This window comes from Chaetomium strumarium (genome assembly GCF_033439665.1).
Source record: "Chaetomium strumarium strain CBS 333.67 chromosome Unknown B0T15scaffold_4, whole genome shotgun sequence".
In the NCBI taxonomy this organism is placed as follows: Eukaryota; Fungi; Ascomycota; class Sordariomycetes; order Sordariales; family Chaetomiaceae; genus Chaetomium; species Chaetomium strumarium.
In genome coordinates, this window is record NW_026944432.1 from 2,268,663 (window position 1) to 2,283,032 (window position 14,370).

Consider the following 14,370-nt stretch of genomic DNA (forward strand, 5'->3'; position numbering starts at 1 on the left):
GCTATCCATGACATCCCTTTTCCATATATTGACATAGAGGGGATAGCTGTCAAGACAGAATCAGTTAGCTGTGACGTCGTGAACAACAAGCAGCCAAACTCACATTCATGCCAGGATATATCCCATCATCGGAATCGCCATGGCAATATGGGCGTTCCGAGCGTCTAAAACAGCCCCCGTCATGGGTGGGAAGACCATGCCCCCTGAGATAGCCGCCACCAGCAGGGACCCGCCCATCTTGGTGTGTCTCCCCAGCCCGCGGAGACCGAGGGTGAAGATGGTGGCGAAGCAGCACGACTCGAAGCACAAGACAAGGGTCAGCATAGCAATGGACGCAGAGCCGGACGTGGTCATGGCAGCAATGACAAACACAAAGCAGAGTCCCAGGTAGGCGGCCAGCATGTAGCGCGGTTTGAACAGGGGCAGGGTCAGGAGACCGCCGGCTACGAAACGGTTGAAGGCATAGAGGCCCTGGCCAACGGCGAGGAGGTCGGCTGTCCAGCGATAAGCCAACCTTCAATTAGCCTCATGTTCAGAAAGGCCAGTGAAGGAAAAGGGGCACATACAGCTCGTTGCTCTGTCGCGCCCAGCTTCTTCGCAGAAATTAATGAAGTAGTTCTGCTCCTCCATCAGCACCATTCGTCGCGGAAGACAAAAAGCACAGCATCACTCACCGCGACGGCCACCTGCGCCCCAACGTAGCAAAACTGCGACCACACGGCCAGAAACAGATTCGTCTGCTTGCGGAACGGCCCGGGGTCGTACTGCCCAATCTCGCCCTCCTGTGCATGCATATCGGCATCCGTGATCTCCGGCATGGGCGCCAAGACGAAGAGCACAATCAGCAGCACATCAAAGCAGGCCACCCCCAGGTACACCCACTGCACACTCTTCAGACCCTCATTGTTGTCCACGGTACTCGCGAAAAACACCCTCGACGCCAGCAGCGGCGCGACGAAGGACCCGACCCCCTGGACAGCCTGCGCCAGATTCAACCTGATCTACGAGTACCTGGGCGGGCCGCAGATAGACAAGAAAGGATCGGCCGCCGTCTCGAGCGTCGCCAGGCCGGCGCCGACAACAAACATGCTACCGCAGAACCCGCCAAAGGAGCGCTTGACGCCCGAGGGCCAGAACAGTAGACAGCCGACGGCGAAGACGGCGAGGCCCGTCATGAAGGTCACGCGGAAGCCAGAGCGGCGCAAGATCCAGCCCGAGATGGTCGGCGGGCAGATGAAGTATGCGCCGAAGTAGGCTGACGACAGGCCGGCGGCCATGGAGGCCGAGATGTGTAGCTGCGATTGGAAGTGGGAGTTGAGCACTGATGGTAGAACTCCTTGTTAACGGGTGCGGGGAGCGGTCGTCGGAGGAGTCTCAGATAACTGACCATCTAGCAGGCCGTAGGCGAAGCCCCAGAGGAAGAAGAGTACGGTAACTAGGTGTAAGTTGGGAAGGTTAGCAAGCCTATCTGTCCGGCTGTTTTAGTCGTTTGCTCGTCTCTCAAGAAGCCATACCCAGCAGGTTGGGAATCATGGACTGCCTCAGGGTCAAGTGAGCTGCACTAGTGAGAGTGTCGTCGCTGACCGTGATCTTCCTGCTCCAGAGCCCCATCGCTACTGTGCTTGTTCGTCAAAAGGATCTGTTCCTAGGTAGGCACTGCCGTCGTTGTTGAAGGCCTGGATGTGGCGGTTGACTGGCTCCTGGGAGGGCACCCGACGAGGCATTGCCATTGTGTGAAGCTCTCGAAAGTCGGAGGCGGGGTCAAGGAGCTAGGTAGGTAGATAAACCATGCTCGTAAGCTGCCGGTTGAATCAGTTGCACCGAAGTATCGGGAGAGTCGCATCCTATGCCCCATCCTCATGAGGGGTCCGTGAGCCTACCTTAGCCAGCTACCACTCGGCGCAAACCAAGCCGACAGCATTTTCCACGGCATTCACTGTGGGATACCTGAGATCAGAATGCCTAGCATACCTAACAGTAGCCGGGTATTTCACCGGAACAGCTGAAGGTGCTAGCCCAGTCCGGGACCTTCATCATCATCATAACCACCATCATCATCATTGCTTGACAGAAGAACAAGCGTTATCCGTCGGGCCGCACATACGAATGCCCTATCCAAACCCACAAGCCGCCCGTCGATCCCGCTGCAACGAGGATCCTGCTCTCCTTCGGGGTATCAACGCACCGAGCATACTTTGTGTACTAGGTCAAACCAGTTTCCCCAGAACGGTATGAGTTTGGACGGATACGGAACTTGTGGAGGTTCGGCAGGGATTGATTCACAAGTGCCACCCCAGCTTGACGCTAGAGGTGTACCCCAGGTTTATGAAGGTGGGATGCCCGCCATCAAACGGTCAACCTTCTCGGTAATTGTATTTGCTAGGTACAGTCAGGGTTCAAAAGTCTGTCACACCCCACATCAAAATCCCCCGCCACCCGTTTTCTAGGTCACCACAACCATCAACATATCTCTACATAACGCAACACCACCAACTTCCTAGCAAAATAGATATATACAGATAGAAGCCCTGGTTCTAGCCATCAATATTTTGTATACCAACCCCTAGCTTTCTGGACTGCAGCCAATCGCCGGGGCATTGAGTCAATGAGACCGTCAATTTGAGCCTGGTCAATTGCCCACCAACATGCCCGAAGACATCGAGTAAACTCAGCCACATCTAGCTGGTTTTTCTTGAGTAACCAGACATCTGGATATAGCTGCTTCATCCTCCGTTTTAATAGAGCCCACATATGCTCGATTGGATTAAGATCTGGGCTATGGGCTGGCCAGTCGGGTAGGACCTCGATCATGTGCTTTATCAGCCACTCGGTCGAGGATGCAGATGTATGTACTCGGGCATTATCCTGCTGGAAGTGCCGAGTACCATCGTAAATTAGAAGAAGACCCTTTTCCAATGCCTGCTAATAACTCCAAGAGCTATATCCTCCTTTTTGCGGTGGTTGGTAGTCACGTTCCATGACAATAAGGTCGGTCCTCCCCCCTTTCCAAATGCCACCCCAAATCATAATCGAAATCGTGCCTTTGCCATGGCTCTGGAGGTTGACGAAGCTCTTATCCCATTTTTGAGAAGGGAACCGGAAGACCCAAGTTGTTAGGTTACTCGAATTATTTTGGCAAGACGATTCGTCGGTAAAGATAGACTAGAGGTTAGTTAGTAAAATCCAAGGTTGACTTCCAAGTCACTTACTCGGATCAAGATCTCGATATCCTTCAACCAAAGGCAAGCAAATCGATATCTATCCTTTGCTACTGCCTTCGTCAATGGGATTCTCTTTTGTGCATGCCACTTGCGTATCCGATAATGGCGAAGAACCCGGTATATCGTTGATCGGGAGATACGGCCGTCCATAGTATTGATCAGCATCTGGGTTGTAAGCTGGGGACGCCGTTTAGCCAATTGTAGAATATACCGCTTTTCCCGATATATAAGAATCTCTGGCCGGCCTGTTCGAGGCTTGGACTCAACAGTGGTGGATGATTCGAACCGTTGAAGGATGCGGTAGACAGCCGTCCTGTCGATGCGAAACGCGCGGGCAATAGCTGACTGGCTAGCCCCGGCTGCAACGGCACCTATAATAGCTGCACGTGCAGTCGGTGATAGTTCCTGGCCAGGTTGACGGCCGGCCGTCAATTTGGCCCCGATTTCGGCCAAATTGACCATGGTGGGCTAAAGTTGGGTTGGTTAGAAGATGGAAGATGGTGCGTGTCATGTCGCGACGCGCGTTTAATTGATGTGGGGTGTGACAGACTTTTGAACCCTGACTGTAGGTACCTTAGCGGAATCCCCTGTTGGGTTGGCGCCTTTCACCACAACATCTATCTCGCCCTTATTATTAGGTGCTGGAAGGGAAACACTTTAACTGACCCCGCAGAAGCTCCAGGGCATGCTGGTATGGATTCGCAAGTCACAACTCGAGATACGTAGCAGCGGGGATCATTCTTTTCGTAGTCTGGCATAGGTAGGTAGGTACTTATCCATTCGCGCCTACACATTCGCATCGCCGAGCCAGAGACACAAACATTCTCGCTGAGTCCTGTCAGACTTGGTGTGTGCCATGTCATCCAGGATCCATGGATACTCACCGCACTTCGTTCCGCCATCTCCCTCATCAGGACGGATCCTTCTCCCCCACTCTCCCGAGAAAGCTCGGTTTTATGCCCCAGTCCAAGCCCGCGCGCCTCTTGTCCTGTATCTACCTGAGTCCTAGGTGAAGTAGGTAACGAAGTAGATATCTGAAACCATGCTCAGCAGAGGGTAAAAAGCGCCAGGCAGAATCGCGGCTTATCATCCCACTGGGAAATAAAAGCAGGAAGATGACAAGACTTTCACACCTTGTATCTTCCTTCCTCTTTCCATACCACCAGGATCGCCGACTCTCACGAGGAACGTGCGATTCTAAGCCTGTTCCTTCTCCAGCTTCTCCAGCTCCTTGAGCACGTCCGGCTTCGTGGCGATCTTCTTAAGCTGCGTATCCTCCAGCCTCTCTCCGCCCGCGTGTCGCATCTCGAGATCCTCAATCGCCCGGATCTTTTTCTGCAGCGCACGGATCTTCTTGGCGTTGGGGTTGGCCGCCGGCGCAGCGCCGGCATCGCCAGCAGGCGCGCCCCCATTACCGCCGCCCTGTGCCGCGTGGGCAGGACGGCTGTGCGAGCGCGCGCGGTGCGCATTGCCGTGGTTGCGCTGAGTAGGATGTAGGTGGTGGTTGTTCCGGGACCGGCTACGAGCATGGTGGGCGTGGTGCTGGCCCTGCTGGCCGCGCCGGTCAGGGCTACGGCCTTCATTGCCCGAGGCGCTTCCGTGCTCGCGGGGAGACGGCGCGAGGCCTCCTTCGGTGGGAGCGGTCGCAGCGGCGCCTGCATCACCACCCTCCTTTGCCTTCTTGCTCCGCTTCTTCTTGTTCTTCGACTTGGACGCATTGCCGTCGTCAGCCGGCGTCGCCCCAGGAACCGAGGAACGTTCGACTGGCTCCGCGCCAGGAACCATGTGACGTGGACGACCAAATCCATTAGGTCCGATCGAGGGCGTGCCATTGCTGACGGTATGCGCCGCGCCGCCCTCGTCCTCGCGCTTGAAGTGCAGCGGGGTCACCGCGCCGCGGGCGCCGGGCGGGCGGTAAGCACCGACCGGCTTGGACGGCGTCTTGGCCGTGCTAAGATACGTAAGGGCCGAAGCGTGCGGGGCCGGTACCGGGTGCAGCGGATCCCCGGAAGCCGAGAGGTTGCCCGCAGGTGCGGGACGCCACATGACATTGTACAACTCGATCATATCTTCGTTGTACATGAGACCGCCTCCCACATGCCAGAGCTTGATGCCGTTATCCACACGCAAGCGCGGCGACGTAGTCGCCGTCATAATGTACCGGCTGTCTGGACTCCAGGTGCAGACACTGGGGCTCCCGCTCTCAATGGTACACACCTTCCGGTAGTCCTTCTCCAAATCGTAGACGTCAATCTGACCAGCCAGATTGCCGAAGCCAGCGACCAAAACGAACCGGCCAGTTGGCGAGAAGATGATGGTGTTGCGAGGTCCGATCGGGAACGAGTGGATAGCTACACCGCGGTGATTGAAGATAGTCGTCTTTGCGGGCATGTAACCGTAAATGACACCGAACTCGGTCGAGTTGGGAGACCAGGAGACGTCATGGATGGGCCCCTCCTTGTCCAGTGTAATCCTGGCGTCGAACGATCCGTTGGCGCTCAGAAGATACATGGTCGTCTCGCCATAATAGCTCTTGTTCGACTTATCTACGTCGGTCTGCGCCAACACGATCAACGTCGTCCCCAGTGCGTTCCATTTCAGTTGCACCTTGTCCCCTTTGAAGAAGGTCTTTTGCGAGATTGGGCTGTTGAACGAAGGGATGTTGTAGACCTTGACAGCAGCAGGTTGGCCCTTGGGGGAAGGTTAGAACATGGGCTGGATAATTGATATAGCTGGGGAGGCATACCTTGCGCTCGGGGACGAAAACTGCAACGTTTTGGTTCAGGCCGGGTGCAATTGCGAAATCAACCACGCCTTCGACGCGCAACTTGTTCCAGACGGTCGAGAGGTCGTTGCTATTGTAGAACTGCACCTCGTTCGTCACGTTGCGCGCGCAATACTTTTCGTCCGCCGTGTACTGCAGGTTCCAGCCTGTCCACGACTTCTGAACGAACTGGCCGATTGGCTGCTTCTCAACACCCTCGGCAACGTCCTCGATGGTGCGCCAGATCTTGAGGTTCTTGGTCGCATCGCCATTGTCATCCTTGGAAGGACGCTCAAAGGTGATCAGGTACGTGCCTCGGGGGGAGAAACCAAGCTCGTAGACGGCCGCGATGGGAAGTGCCGTCAGTACATGGCCAACCGAGGCATCGACAACGACGACGCCTTCATTAGAAGCATACGCGAAGTACCGGCCACACGGCGAATAGGCACAACACCGGAGGTTCCCTTCGGGCTTGACGAATCCAGGGAGGGCCTCGTAGACAGGCGCGGCGTCAAAGACGCCGATGGCCTTCTGGGTTCGGTAGGCAAACTGCAACGGAGTCGCCATGACTAGTCAAAGTCACAGGTGGTCGCGATAGCAGTTGAGTGTTGTTACTGTTGATTCTTGATTCCTCTAGCTGTCTTGCCGGAGGGCAACCGCGTTGTGGTTCAAAGCGAAGTTCCAAGCCAAATCAATTGTCTTGCGGTGACAAAGGCGGCCAAGGGAATCTCGAACCGATTATCGGCAAGGGTCGGCGTCCGAGCACGGTTTGTCGGTCTCTCGTAAAAGGCGCTGGATGCAGGGTCGCTAAGCCTGGGGAGAGTAGAAGGCCGACGGCGGCGCAAAGAACTGGCGATGAGCTATCGGGTGGCGCGGACGATGCAAATGGGCCTTGAGACGGTTGACAAAGAGGCCGCACTGTGGTCCGAAGAGTGGAAACCGACTGACAGGAAGAGGGGAACAGTAAAGAAGAGAAGCGCCCTCGGGGAAGGTTGGCAGAGCCGGTGCGTGATGGACTGGCGAAGGGGGACCGAGAGAAGAGGGATGGAGGGACGGAAACCGTTCCATGCTGGGACCGTGATCTATTTTTTTAGCTTTTCCACATGTTGATTCAGGCCGGGTGGGGCCAGCTGTTTGTCTATGGCACCTGCAGGCCTCCCGCCGGCTGGTTCCTCCTGGCCAAATTAAGCCATACATTTCACGGCCTGTCAGCGAGATAGATGTGGCTTGTGAACGCAGCACATACCTTACATACGATATATCCTCTTTCCAGTTGCCCATTTCTTTCTTTTGCTGTTTTTAGCTTTACTTCTTATCTCTCCATTCCCTCTCTACTTTTCCCCCTGTATCGCTGAAACTGAATATTTGTACATATGACCTTTTTTGATCGAGTCGAGCTTCATGGTTCCACGATTCGAGACCATTTTCTGACCCACTGAGGAGAAACTCAATTGTGCTCGCTGCTCAATGGCCATGATCTCTTGCACAGTATCAACGTTACTGTTTGACAAGAGTAGCTTCAAATTGCCACCTAGTAGAATTTTTGCGCAACTTGGAGCCGGATCTGCAGCAAGCATTTGCATGTCGCAGCCTACAGTAGTGACCTTCGTGCACATGGTTCTGCGGTGCCGGGACTTGTCACGTGCTTCTTAATCCTAACAACTTATTTACCTGTATTGCTTGATTCAGACCTGGAAGTGGTGAGCAGCGGGCCACTTCACAGCTGGCTGTTTAGTAACAGCTAGATGTGCCTGGTGTTGACCCAGGCCGCTTATATGAGCTTCCGCCCGCCGGGGACCGGACCCCGTATTCGTACTTGCTACGCAGTAAGACCTTCACAACAGTGCCCTGCATTATGTGTTAAAGGCCAATCTCTAGCGTGTCTGCCCGCGATAACCCAGCCTCGTTCCAGCGTGACAACATTTGCAGATCCTTCTACTCTCTGCTGTACACTATTTCATGTCCGATAGCGCAGAGATAGGCTACAGTATTTGAGCAGCGAGCTTCATAGTATATGCTCGAACCTCGAGACGCAAACTGGTGAAAGCAGATGGTCGCCCTACTGCGTAGAGATCGAGGACCTCGAGAGACCTTGAGCTGGTTCGAGATCTGGCCCAGATGGCCCCGCGCTAAAAGCCAACCAGGAAGAGCGGCTGTGGAGCGCAAGATACCAGATCTGGAACCGACCAGGATTCTGTGTGGCTCCCGCGGGGAGCCCAAGACAGTGGCCTCGCGCTAGCTCACTTCCGGCACCCCTGTTCAGCCGCATCAACGTCCGAGTAACCTCGCCGTCAAGATCTTCAGAAGCACAAGGCTGCCATGATACCTTGCACCTATGGGAGGTAGTTTATGCCTTTGCTCTAATAGATGCCCTCGGCCTGAGAGAGCTCAAATCCCCTTGCTCGCTCCATTATCATGTCTCTAGTCAGTGTTGCTTTGTTTATTTACTTTCATCCCTGCTTCTCATCTCTATGAGCTATCAATGCAAGTTCCCATGGCTTTTAGGTTCCAGGTCACTGTGCACTGAGATATCTGGCACTTCTGGTGTCACCATCCACTCTCAGACCCTATATGCTCGTCATCACGCCTAATATCTGCTCCCCACCTCACCATCCAGTCCCCCCCTCCTTGCTGGCCCCGCCAACCCCTTTCCCCCCAAGGCAGCTCACTCAGAGCTAAGGTTCTCGAGCGTTCTCTGTGCCTACAGTGTACTGAACACTTCGCGCTAGTGCGCACCTGTGCACTTGAGTGAAGTGCCCCTGATGCCTCACAATTGCCACACGGTCCCTCCTGACTGATCGTTCGTCGTCCTCGGGCTTGGGATTTAGAGGAGACGGGAATTCCCAGAGAACGGGGAGCTCACAGAGAGAGAGGAGGGACGGCATTCAACCGGGGCTCAACACTTAACAAGACCGTGCTCTTGTATACTCACATGCTCAAGGGGCTCTCGCCATCAGTGGGCCTGGCCCAGGCGGAAAGAACACGATGGCCAAGTAGAGTACTCGATAAACCAGCTGCAGGAAAGAAGGCAACGTCTTATGATGCACCCACAGGGAGCTCAGCAGCGCTCGGACCACGTGACGTGCTCCAAAGTTGCCTTCATGTCCTCGACTCGGTCGGTGATTCTTGGAATTTCCTTTTCTCTTCCAACCACCTCCATCTCGAACGTCGTTTTCGTTTCCGGCTGCCTTCGTCATCGCCGTTTTCCAGGTTTCATTGGAAGTCATTAGCAACGAAGTGTAAGTCGACTTCTTCCATCGAACGTATACTTCTTGGACACAAGCATCACCGTCAGGAGCGTGCCGACGACTTTGTTGCTCGGCGTGTTCGCCAGTGCGAAATCTTGAGTTGGCCGCCTAGTGAAGGCAGAATAAGAGACCAGCATACCCCAAGTCTATTCTCATGCTGGCCTTTTTGTTCCATGACGTCTCCTTTCATACATTCGACAACCGTATTTCGCCACTTCATTTGATCTTCCCATCCCCCTGTTGCTGCCTGTTTCACCACCCCAGACAGAGCTTGCTTTCCTGGCCAAATTCTACAGCTGGCCGAGCATCGAGCTAACATTGGCCTAGCAGAAACATGGAGAAGCACAGCGGTGCTAGCCGCGACGGGGGCAACCCCATCCGGGTGACTGGGCGGCCGAGTCTGCTCGGCGAGGACTGTGGTAAGTTAATGTCAGGTTCCGTGAAGTCCTAGCAAAGAACCACCAGGAGCGCAATCAAGGGTGGCGACGGGTACACAACTGCGGCTCTGGTAACGCATCGATGCTCATCCCACTCACATATACCCGCTCACGCGGCTCGACGTGCGGCTCGACATGTGGCTCGACACTCATCCTTGGCGGCCAGTAACGCGCTGTGCATCGATCAGCCCGGGACCTGCGCCACCCACAAGCACATTTATTCTCAAAGGCTCTCTGCGAAATTTCCACTTCCTTTTATCTTTCACATGCTTGCACAGCAGCAGACTAAGCTGACTCGGAATTTTCCTCCGTCAACAACAGCGCCCAGCCTTGAGGAGCGACCCTCCTCATCATCTGCGTCCGCCGGTGGCGAGATCCCCGGCTTAAAGTCTTCCCCTCGGGTGTGCGACTCGCCGCGGTCACCGCTTTCCTCGGAAGCCCCGAGGTCTCCCTCCTGTTCGACACTCCCCGAGGTGTCGAGCGAGTCCGGCAATCAGGAGAAGAAGATGGAGGCGACCAACTCCGTCTTCTTCAGCCACCACCACGAGCAGGTGGTGGCTCTGATGAAAAAGAAGTTCCAGGATCTCCTGGACTATGACAAGACGAAGAATCGCAAGATTCTTCATGTCGACTGGTATGTGCGGTTCATGTCGGCTATCGAACGCCGTCAAGGCAATAGGGAATTTTGGATTCTAACATTTCCTTCTCCTTTTCAGGGTAGCGGGCAATCCCGACGATCCCGCAAGGAAGGAAGGCGGCGAATCCGCCGCCAACGGTGGCATGAGCGAGGAGGACCGGAAGCTCGCTGAGAGCGCGGCGCGGTCGGTCATGCGCATTACCTACGGCGTCCAGCAGTGGGACGAAAACAAGACAGTAAGTACCTAGTTCTGACTGACTTTCTGGACTTCGCTAGGTCTGGAAGTGCCTCCAATTTTACCCTCACATACAGAGTTGGTGCGACTCTCGAAACGGGCTGCGCTAACCGTTTCTTCTCCAGTGGAACAAGTCCATGTTCTTTGGTGACTGGCTGAAGGACCAGAACGGCTTCCGCCAGCACTATGTCGAGGTTCAAGTCAAGCGGATCTCCGGCGGCGACGAGAAGCTGCTGTCAGATTGCATGATCAGCCCTAAGTTGGTTTGGCTGCCGCTGCACGACGAGAACGCTCCGACTATTGAGCCGGTTACGGTTCCCCCCGTCGTCGCGACTGGCGCGCGCCAGCTTCCTACTCCACGAGAGCAAGTCCGGGAGTCCCTTCCCGAGGTTGAGGAAGTGGAGAATGCAGGTCCGGTTTCCTCTCCTTCTGCCGGCCCCAGTGCCCCCCGCTCCGGCATTCCCCGGAGTCAGGCTCTCCCCACCACTGGCAGCTTCGACTCGATCGAGGCAGCTGAGTCCGAGCCCGCCGACTCCCCGGAGTCTACCTATTCGGACGAGATCTATCTGCCCGAGGGCGTTGACCCGTTCGAAACCATCATCCCCGCCCATCGGACTCGGGCAATCAGCGCCGCTGACATGGCTCGCCATCGCGAACATTGGGACCAGAACACCGTCGCGAAGCGTCGGGAGCTGGACGAAATCTTCTCCTTCCACGAGGACCCCGCATTTATTGAGCGTAAACAGAAGTCATTTGTTTACGCTGTTCGCATTATCGCCATCCCGGACCGTGGCGATATTGTCAACGTCTTTAGCGGCCCTCCCGTCGAGAACCGCTACGGCACCCTCATTGCGTCGGGCGGCTGGGTTGTGCCACCGCTCGAGGAGCGCGTCAAGTGGCGCGACGAGCACAAGCGCGGCTACCGCAACAAGGCCGCAAAGCTCGGCCGGTATGAGGGCCTTCCCCGTCCAACGGTTCAGCATGCCATGCCCATGCAATTCGACTGGTCGGGCAACCTCGAACCGCGGTACTATGGCCCGGCGGCTCCAATCTGGCGTGAGCTGTGCGAGCCGTGCCTAGAGGATATATACTGGATGGTCTGGCAGCTCATGGCTGGGAAGTGCTTCCTCGGGTTCAACCCTGGCGCTGGCTTTGGCGTGCTCCGGCGCGATCCGGAGGGTGACAAGAAGCTGCTATCGGAGTGCCCGTTCAAGAGCCCGTCGGCCGAGGCGCTGCACCACGCGGCTTCTTATCCCCGTGGTGACGAGACGAAGAGGAACTAGAACCCAGACCGACTTCTTCATTGAGCTCGAGGTCTTATTTACCTACAGTGAAATACACCATGTCCTGGTGCGACCTCTTGAAGCAATTACCTATCACGAAGTCACGAGGTTCCGGAAACGTCTCCTTCTCCATTTTCCTTACGGTCGGCATTCTTTTCGCTCTGCTCACGAGCTTCAGTCCGGAGAGGTCACAACGACGACCAACCGCCTCAGAAACCGGCATGTCAGAGTCCACATTTTGTTTTCCTAATCATCCTCTTCAACGTCACGCCACTTCGCGCCACCTCGTCGCGAACTCAACGGATACCACGAATGTCAACACGCTTGCTCCTACGAGTGGCCCCTCGGGGGAGGAGTACGACATACAGAAGTTGATCGCGCTGTCTGTGCTTTACGCACGTCAACAAACAGCAGCTCGTGCTGTGGAACTTGCAGCGAATTTCTGGCGATGATTACGCCCGTTGTATGTCTTTTCTGACTTTGTTACTTCCGATCCTCCCGTCAACCTCAATGACCTGCCACTTTACTCTATCATAATCACCGACGCACTTTTCTTGCCCCGCTATCTTAGATGAGGGCTTGGCTGTGGCAGATCGGTTATGCCGCTTTATGTGAAGCAATGGCAAGGCACGGTCTGGTTTTGGAACGGACTGAGGAACGCGTCCTCAATCACGAACCTCGAAAGGTATGAGGCATATGACATCTGAACATTAGGGCGGGCGGACCGAATGCACGCAATCGGAGTACCGGAGTTGGATCGTGGTGACAAGGACTTTGGGAGCCCCCTCCACTTTCTCTCTCTGGATTCCTTTTCTCAGGATGGGGGTTTTTCGTCTTCTAACACACACTCTTCATCTGGTCTCCTGTAACAGGCGTTTATTCGGACGGACGGTTTTCCGAGATCTGGTAGTGTAGTGGATTGGAGTCTTTGATACCCTGGGTCTTGTTGCTCTCGGCTGATACCTTGTTCATGATGGACGATGAGGGCGATGATACCCCACTAAGTTGGTGGGCATACTGTCTAGGTAAACTTTCCGTCCTCTAGCTCATGAAATTGTTTCTCTGCGTGCGGTCCAATTCAGATTGTGTGATGGTGACTCCGTCGGCTGCCAGACGGTAGACCAAGAGCCGGCCCCGGAGAGTATGGTGGCCCTCGACGTCTACAAGGAATGCTGATACGTTTACAGCAGCCAAACAATCAGCTGGGATTTGAATATACGTGTTGGTCCAAATGGTAGGATTCTCTAGCAACTCGGAATATTACCGGACCGAGGGGGTGTTGATGACGACACGCAAGGTGACGTCGTGTATCCCGGCATGCCGATCACTCGTCAAAAGCAGCTCAGCTGAGTTGCTCACCAGGCCTCATTTTGAGACAGCCCGCGATTTCACAACGCTCTGTAAAACGTAGTGGCACAGGTAATGGTGATTGCGAAGCATCATGTATTTTTTTATCGTAGAGTTCATCGAGCATGTAGGGGCCGGCCAGAGTGGGTGATGATAAGACAGCCCCAGAGAGTCAAAGTTCCTTGGTCGATCCGGGCTCGCTTCGGAGTTGGGTATATCTTGTTCGTTGAACCGATCTCTATCGACAGAAGTGAGAAATGCCCGTCTTGGTCCTGTCCCTCGTATAAGTGTACTCCGTTCACATTTGCTAAATTTGTTGACATAGGAGGGAAGGTGGCCCGGCACCCCTAACTCCGGAGACCCCTAAACCAAACAGACGGGCTCGCCACTATTCACAAGGCAACTGGCCCGAAATGATCATCCAATCTTGTGCCGTTCCAGATATTCAGAACCGAGAGATCTCCGGTAAACCCCCCACGCCGATCTCTCCCGGTATGGTCTCGTTGCAGACGCTTTGCCGCCGTCACATGCCGTCCTCGCCCCCCTCACGGCACCACCTCGATCAGCTCCGTAGCTCGGTTCTAGAACAGCAAGTCCGTCGCCGATCGCGTGGCGCATGTGGCTAGAGAGTCCTTGTACTGTACTTCTGGGTGGTGGGTACGGCTACGTGCATGCCTCGTTGACTGGTATCCGGTATATTCGTGCTGCAGCTCGATCCGCACACTCCCCTCCACCACGCTACGGCAATCTCATACGCCTCACCCCGCAGACCGTTGAGAAGTATGCGGTACATTGCTACGCTGCCACAGGTGGCTGTGCGGTGTCTCGTACGCGTACGATGGCGCTTCCGTCCATACTCGTACGATCCCGGCGAGGACTTCCTAAAGCCTCGAGGTCTTATGATGGCGGGTGTTCTAAGGTTGGCTCCCGGACCAAGACTTGTCAGGCCTAGCATCGAAGGTGGCAACTGAGGACTAGGTACTACCGTCTACAGGCGTGTGTTCTCGGCCCGACTTGTCGCTCTGGTGGATGTGTGGCTTGATAAGGGGATCGTTGGTTGAGAGGCTAGACTTACACTGAGATGAGTGCTACGTCGAGTGCAAAAACGAGCGCTCGGAAAGAGATGCTGCCGAGAGATGGGTTCCTTCAGCAGCTATACGAGAAGGACTATGTACCTTATTATTACTCTCTTCACCAA

General features: G+C 55.2%; 4 protein-coding genes across 4 annotated transcripts; 1 reads left to right on the plus strand and 3 right to left on the minus strand.

The window, feature by feature from the left end:
* Nucleotides 1–105: 105 nt before the first annotated feature.
* Nucleotides 106–1,611, minus strand: B0T15DRAFT_485284 (major facilitator superfamily domain-containing protein; the record flags this gene model as incomplete). Its single annotated transcript, XM_062866284.1, has 6 exons — nt 106–494; nt 567–618; nt 675–996; nt 1,033–1,321; nt 1,388–1,435; nt 1,515–1,611. 6 exons carry the CDS (start codon nt 1,609–1,611, stop codon nt 106–108), a joined length of 1,197 nt encoding a protein of 398 aa, XP_062721510.1.
* A 1,668-nt stretch (nt 1,612–3,279) lies between these two features.
* On the minus strand, nt 3,280–3,741 carry B0T15DRAFT_533233 (uncharacterized protein; the record flags this gene model as incomplete). Its single annotated transcript, XM_062869356.1, has 1 exon — nt 3,280–3,741. A coding segment is annotated over exon 1 (282 nt), but the record flags the coding sequence as incomplete, so codon positions are not given.
* Nucleotides 3,742–4,091: 350 nt separating this feature from the next.
* On the minus strand, nt 4,092–6,672 carry B0T15DRAFT_207542 (eukaryotic translation initiation factor eIF2A-domain-containing protein). Its single transcript, XM_062862635.1, has 2 exons — nt 5,968–6,672; nt 4,092–5,912 (listed from the first exon to the last, which is right to left on the minus strand). Exons 1-2 carry the CDS (start codon nt 6,550–6,552, stop codon nt 4,419–4,421), a joined length of 2,079 nt encoding a protein of 692 aa, XP_062721512.1. The 5' UTR covers nt 6,553–6,672; the 3' UTR covers nt 4,092–4,418.
* A 3,504-nt stretch (nt 6,673–10,176) lies between these two features.
* On the plus strand, nt 10,177–11,825 carry B0T15DRAFT_397980 (uncharacterized protein; the record flags this gene model as incomplete). Its single annotated transcript, XM_062864932.1, has 3 exons — nt 10,177–10,304; nt 10,387–10,543; nt 10,668–11,825. The coding sequence occupies 3 exons, from the start codon at nt 10,177–10,179 to the stop codon at nt 11,823–11,825; spliced, it is 1,443 nt and encodes a 480-aa protein (XP_062721513.1).
* Nucleotides 11,826–14,370: the final 2,545 nt, after the last annotated feature.

Coding starts and splice junctions, on each gene's coding strand:
- B0T15DRAFT_207542 (XM_062862635.1), bottom strand. CDS start 6,552: ATGGCGACTCCGTTGCAGTTTGCCTACCGAACCCAGAAGGCCATCGGC. Junction 5,913..5,967: donor TTTTCGTCCCCGAGCGCAAG/GTATGCCTCCCC, acceptor CCTTCCCCCAAG/GGCCAACCTGCTGCTGTCAA.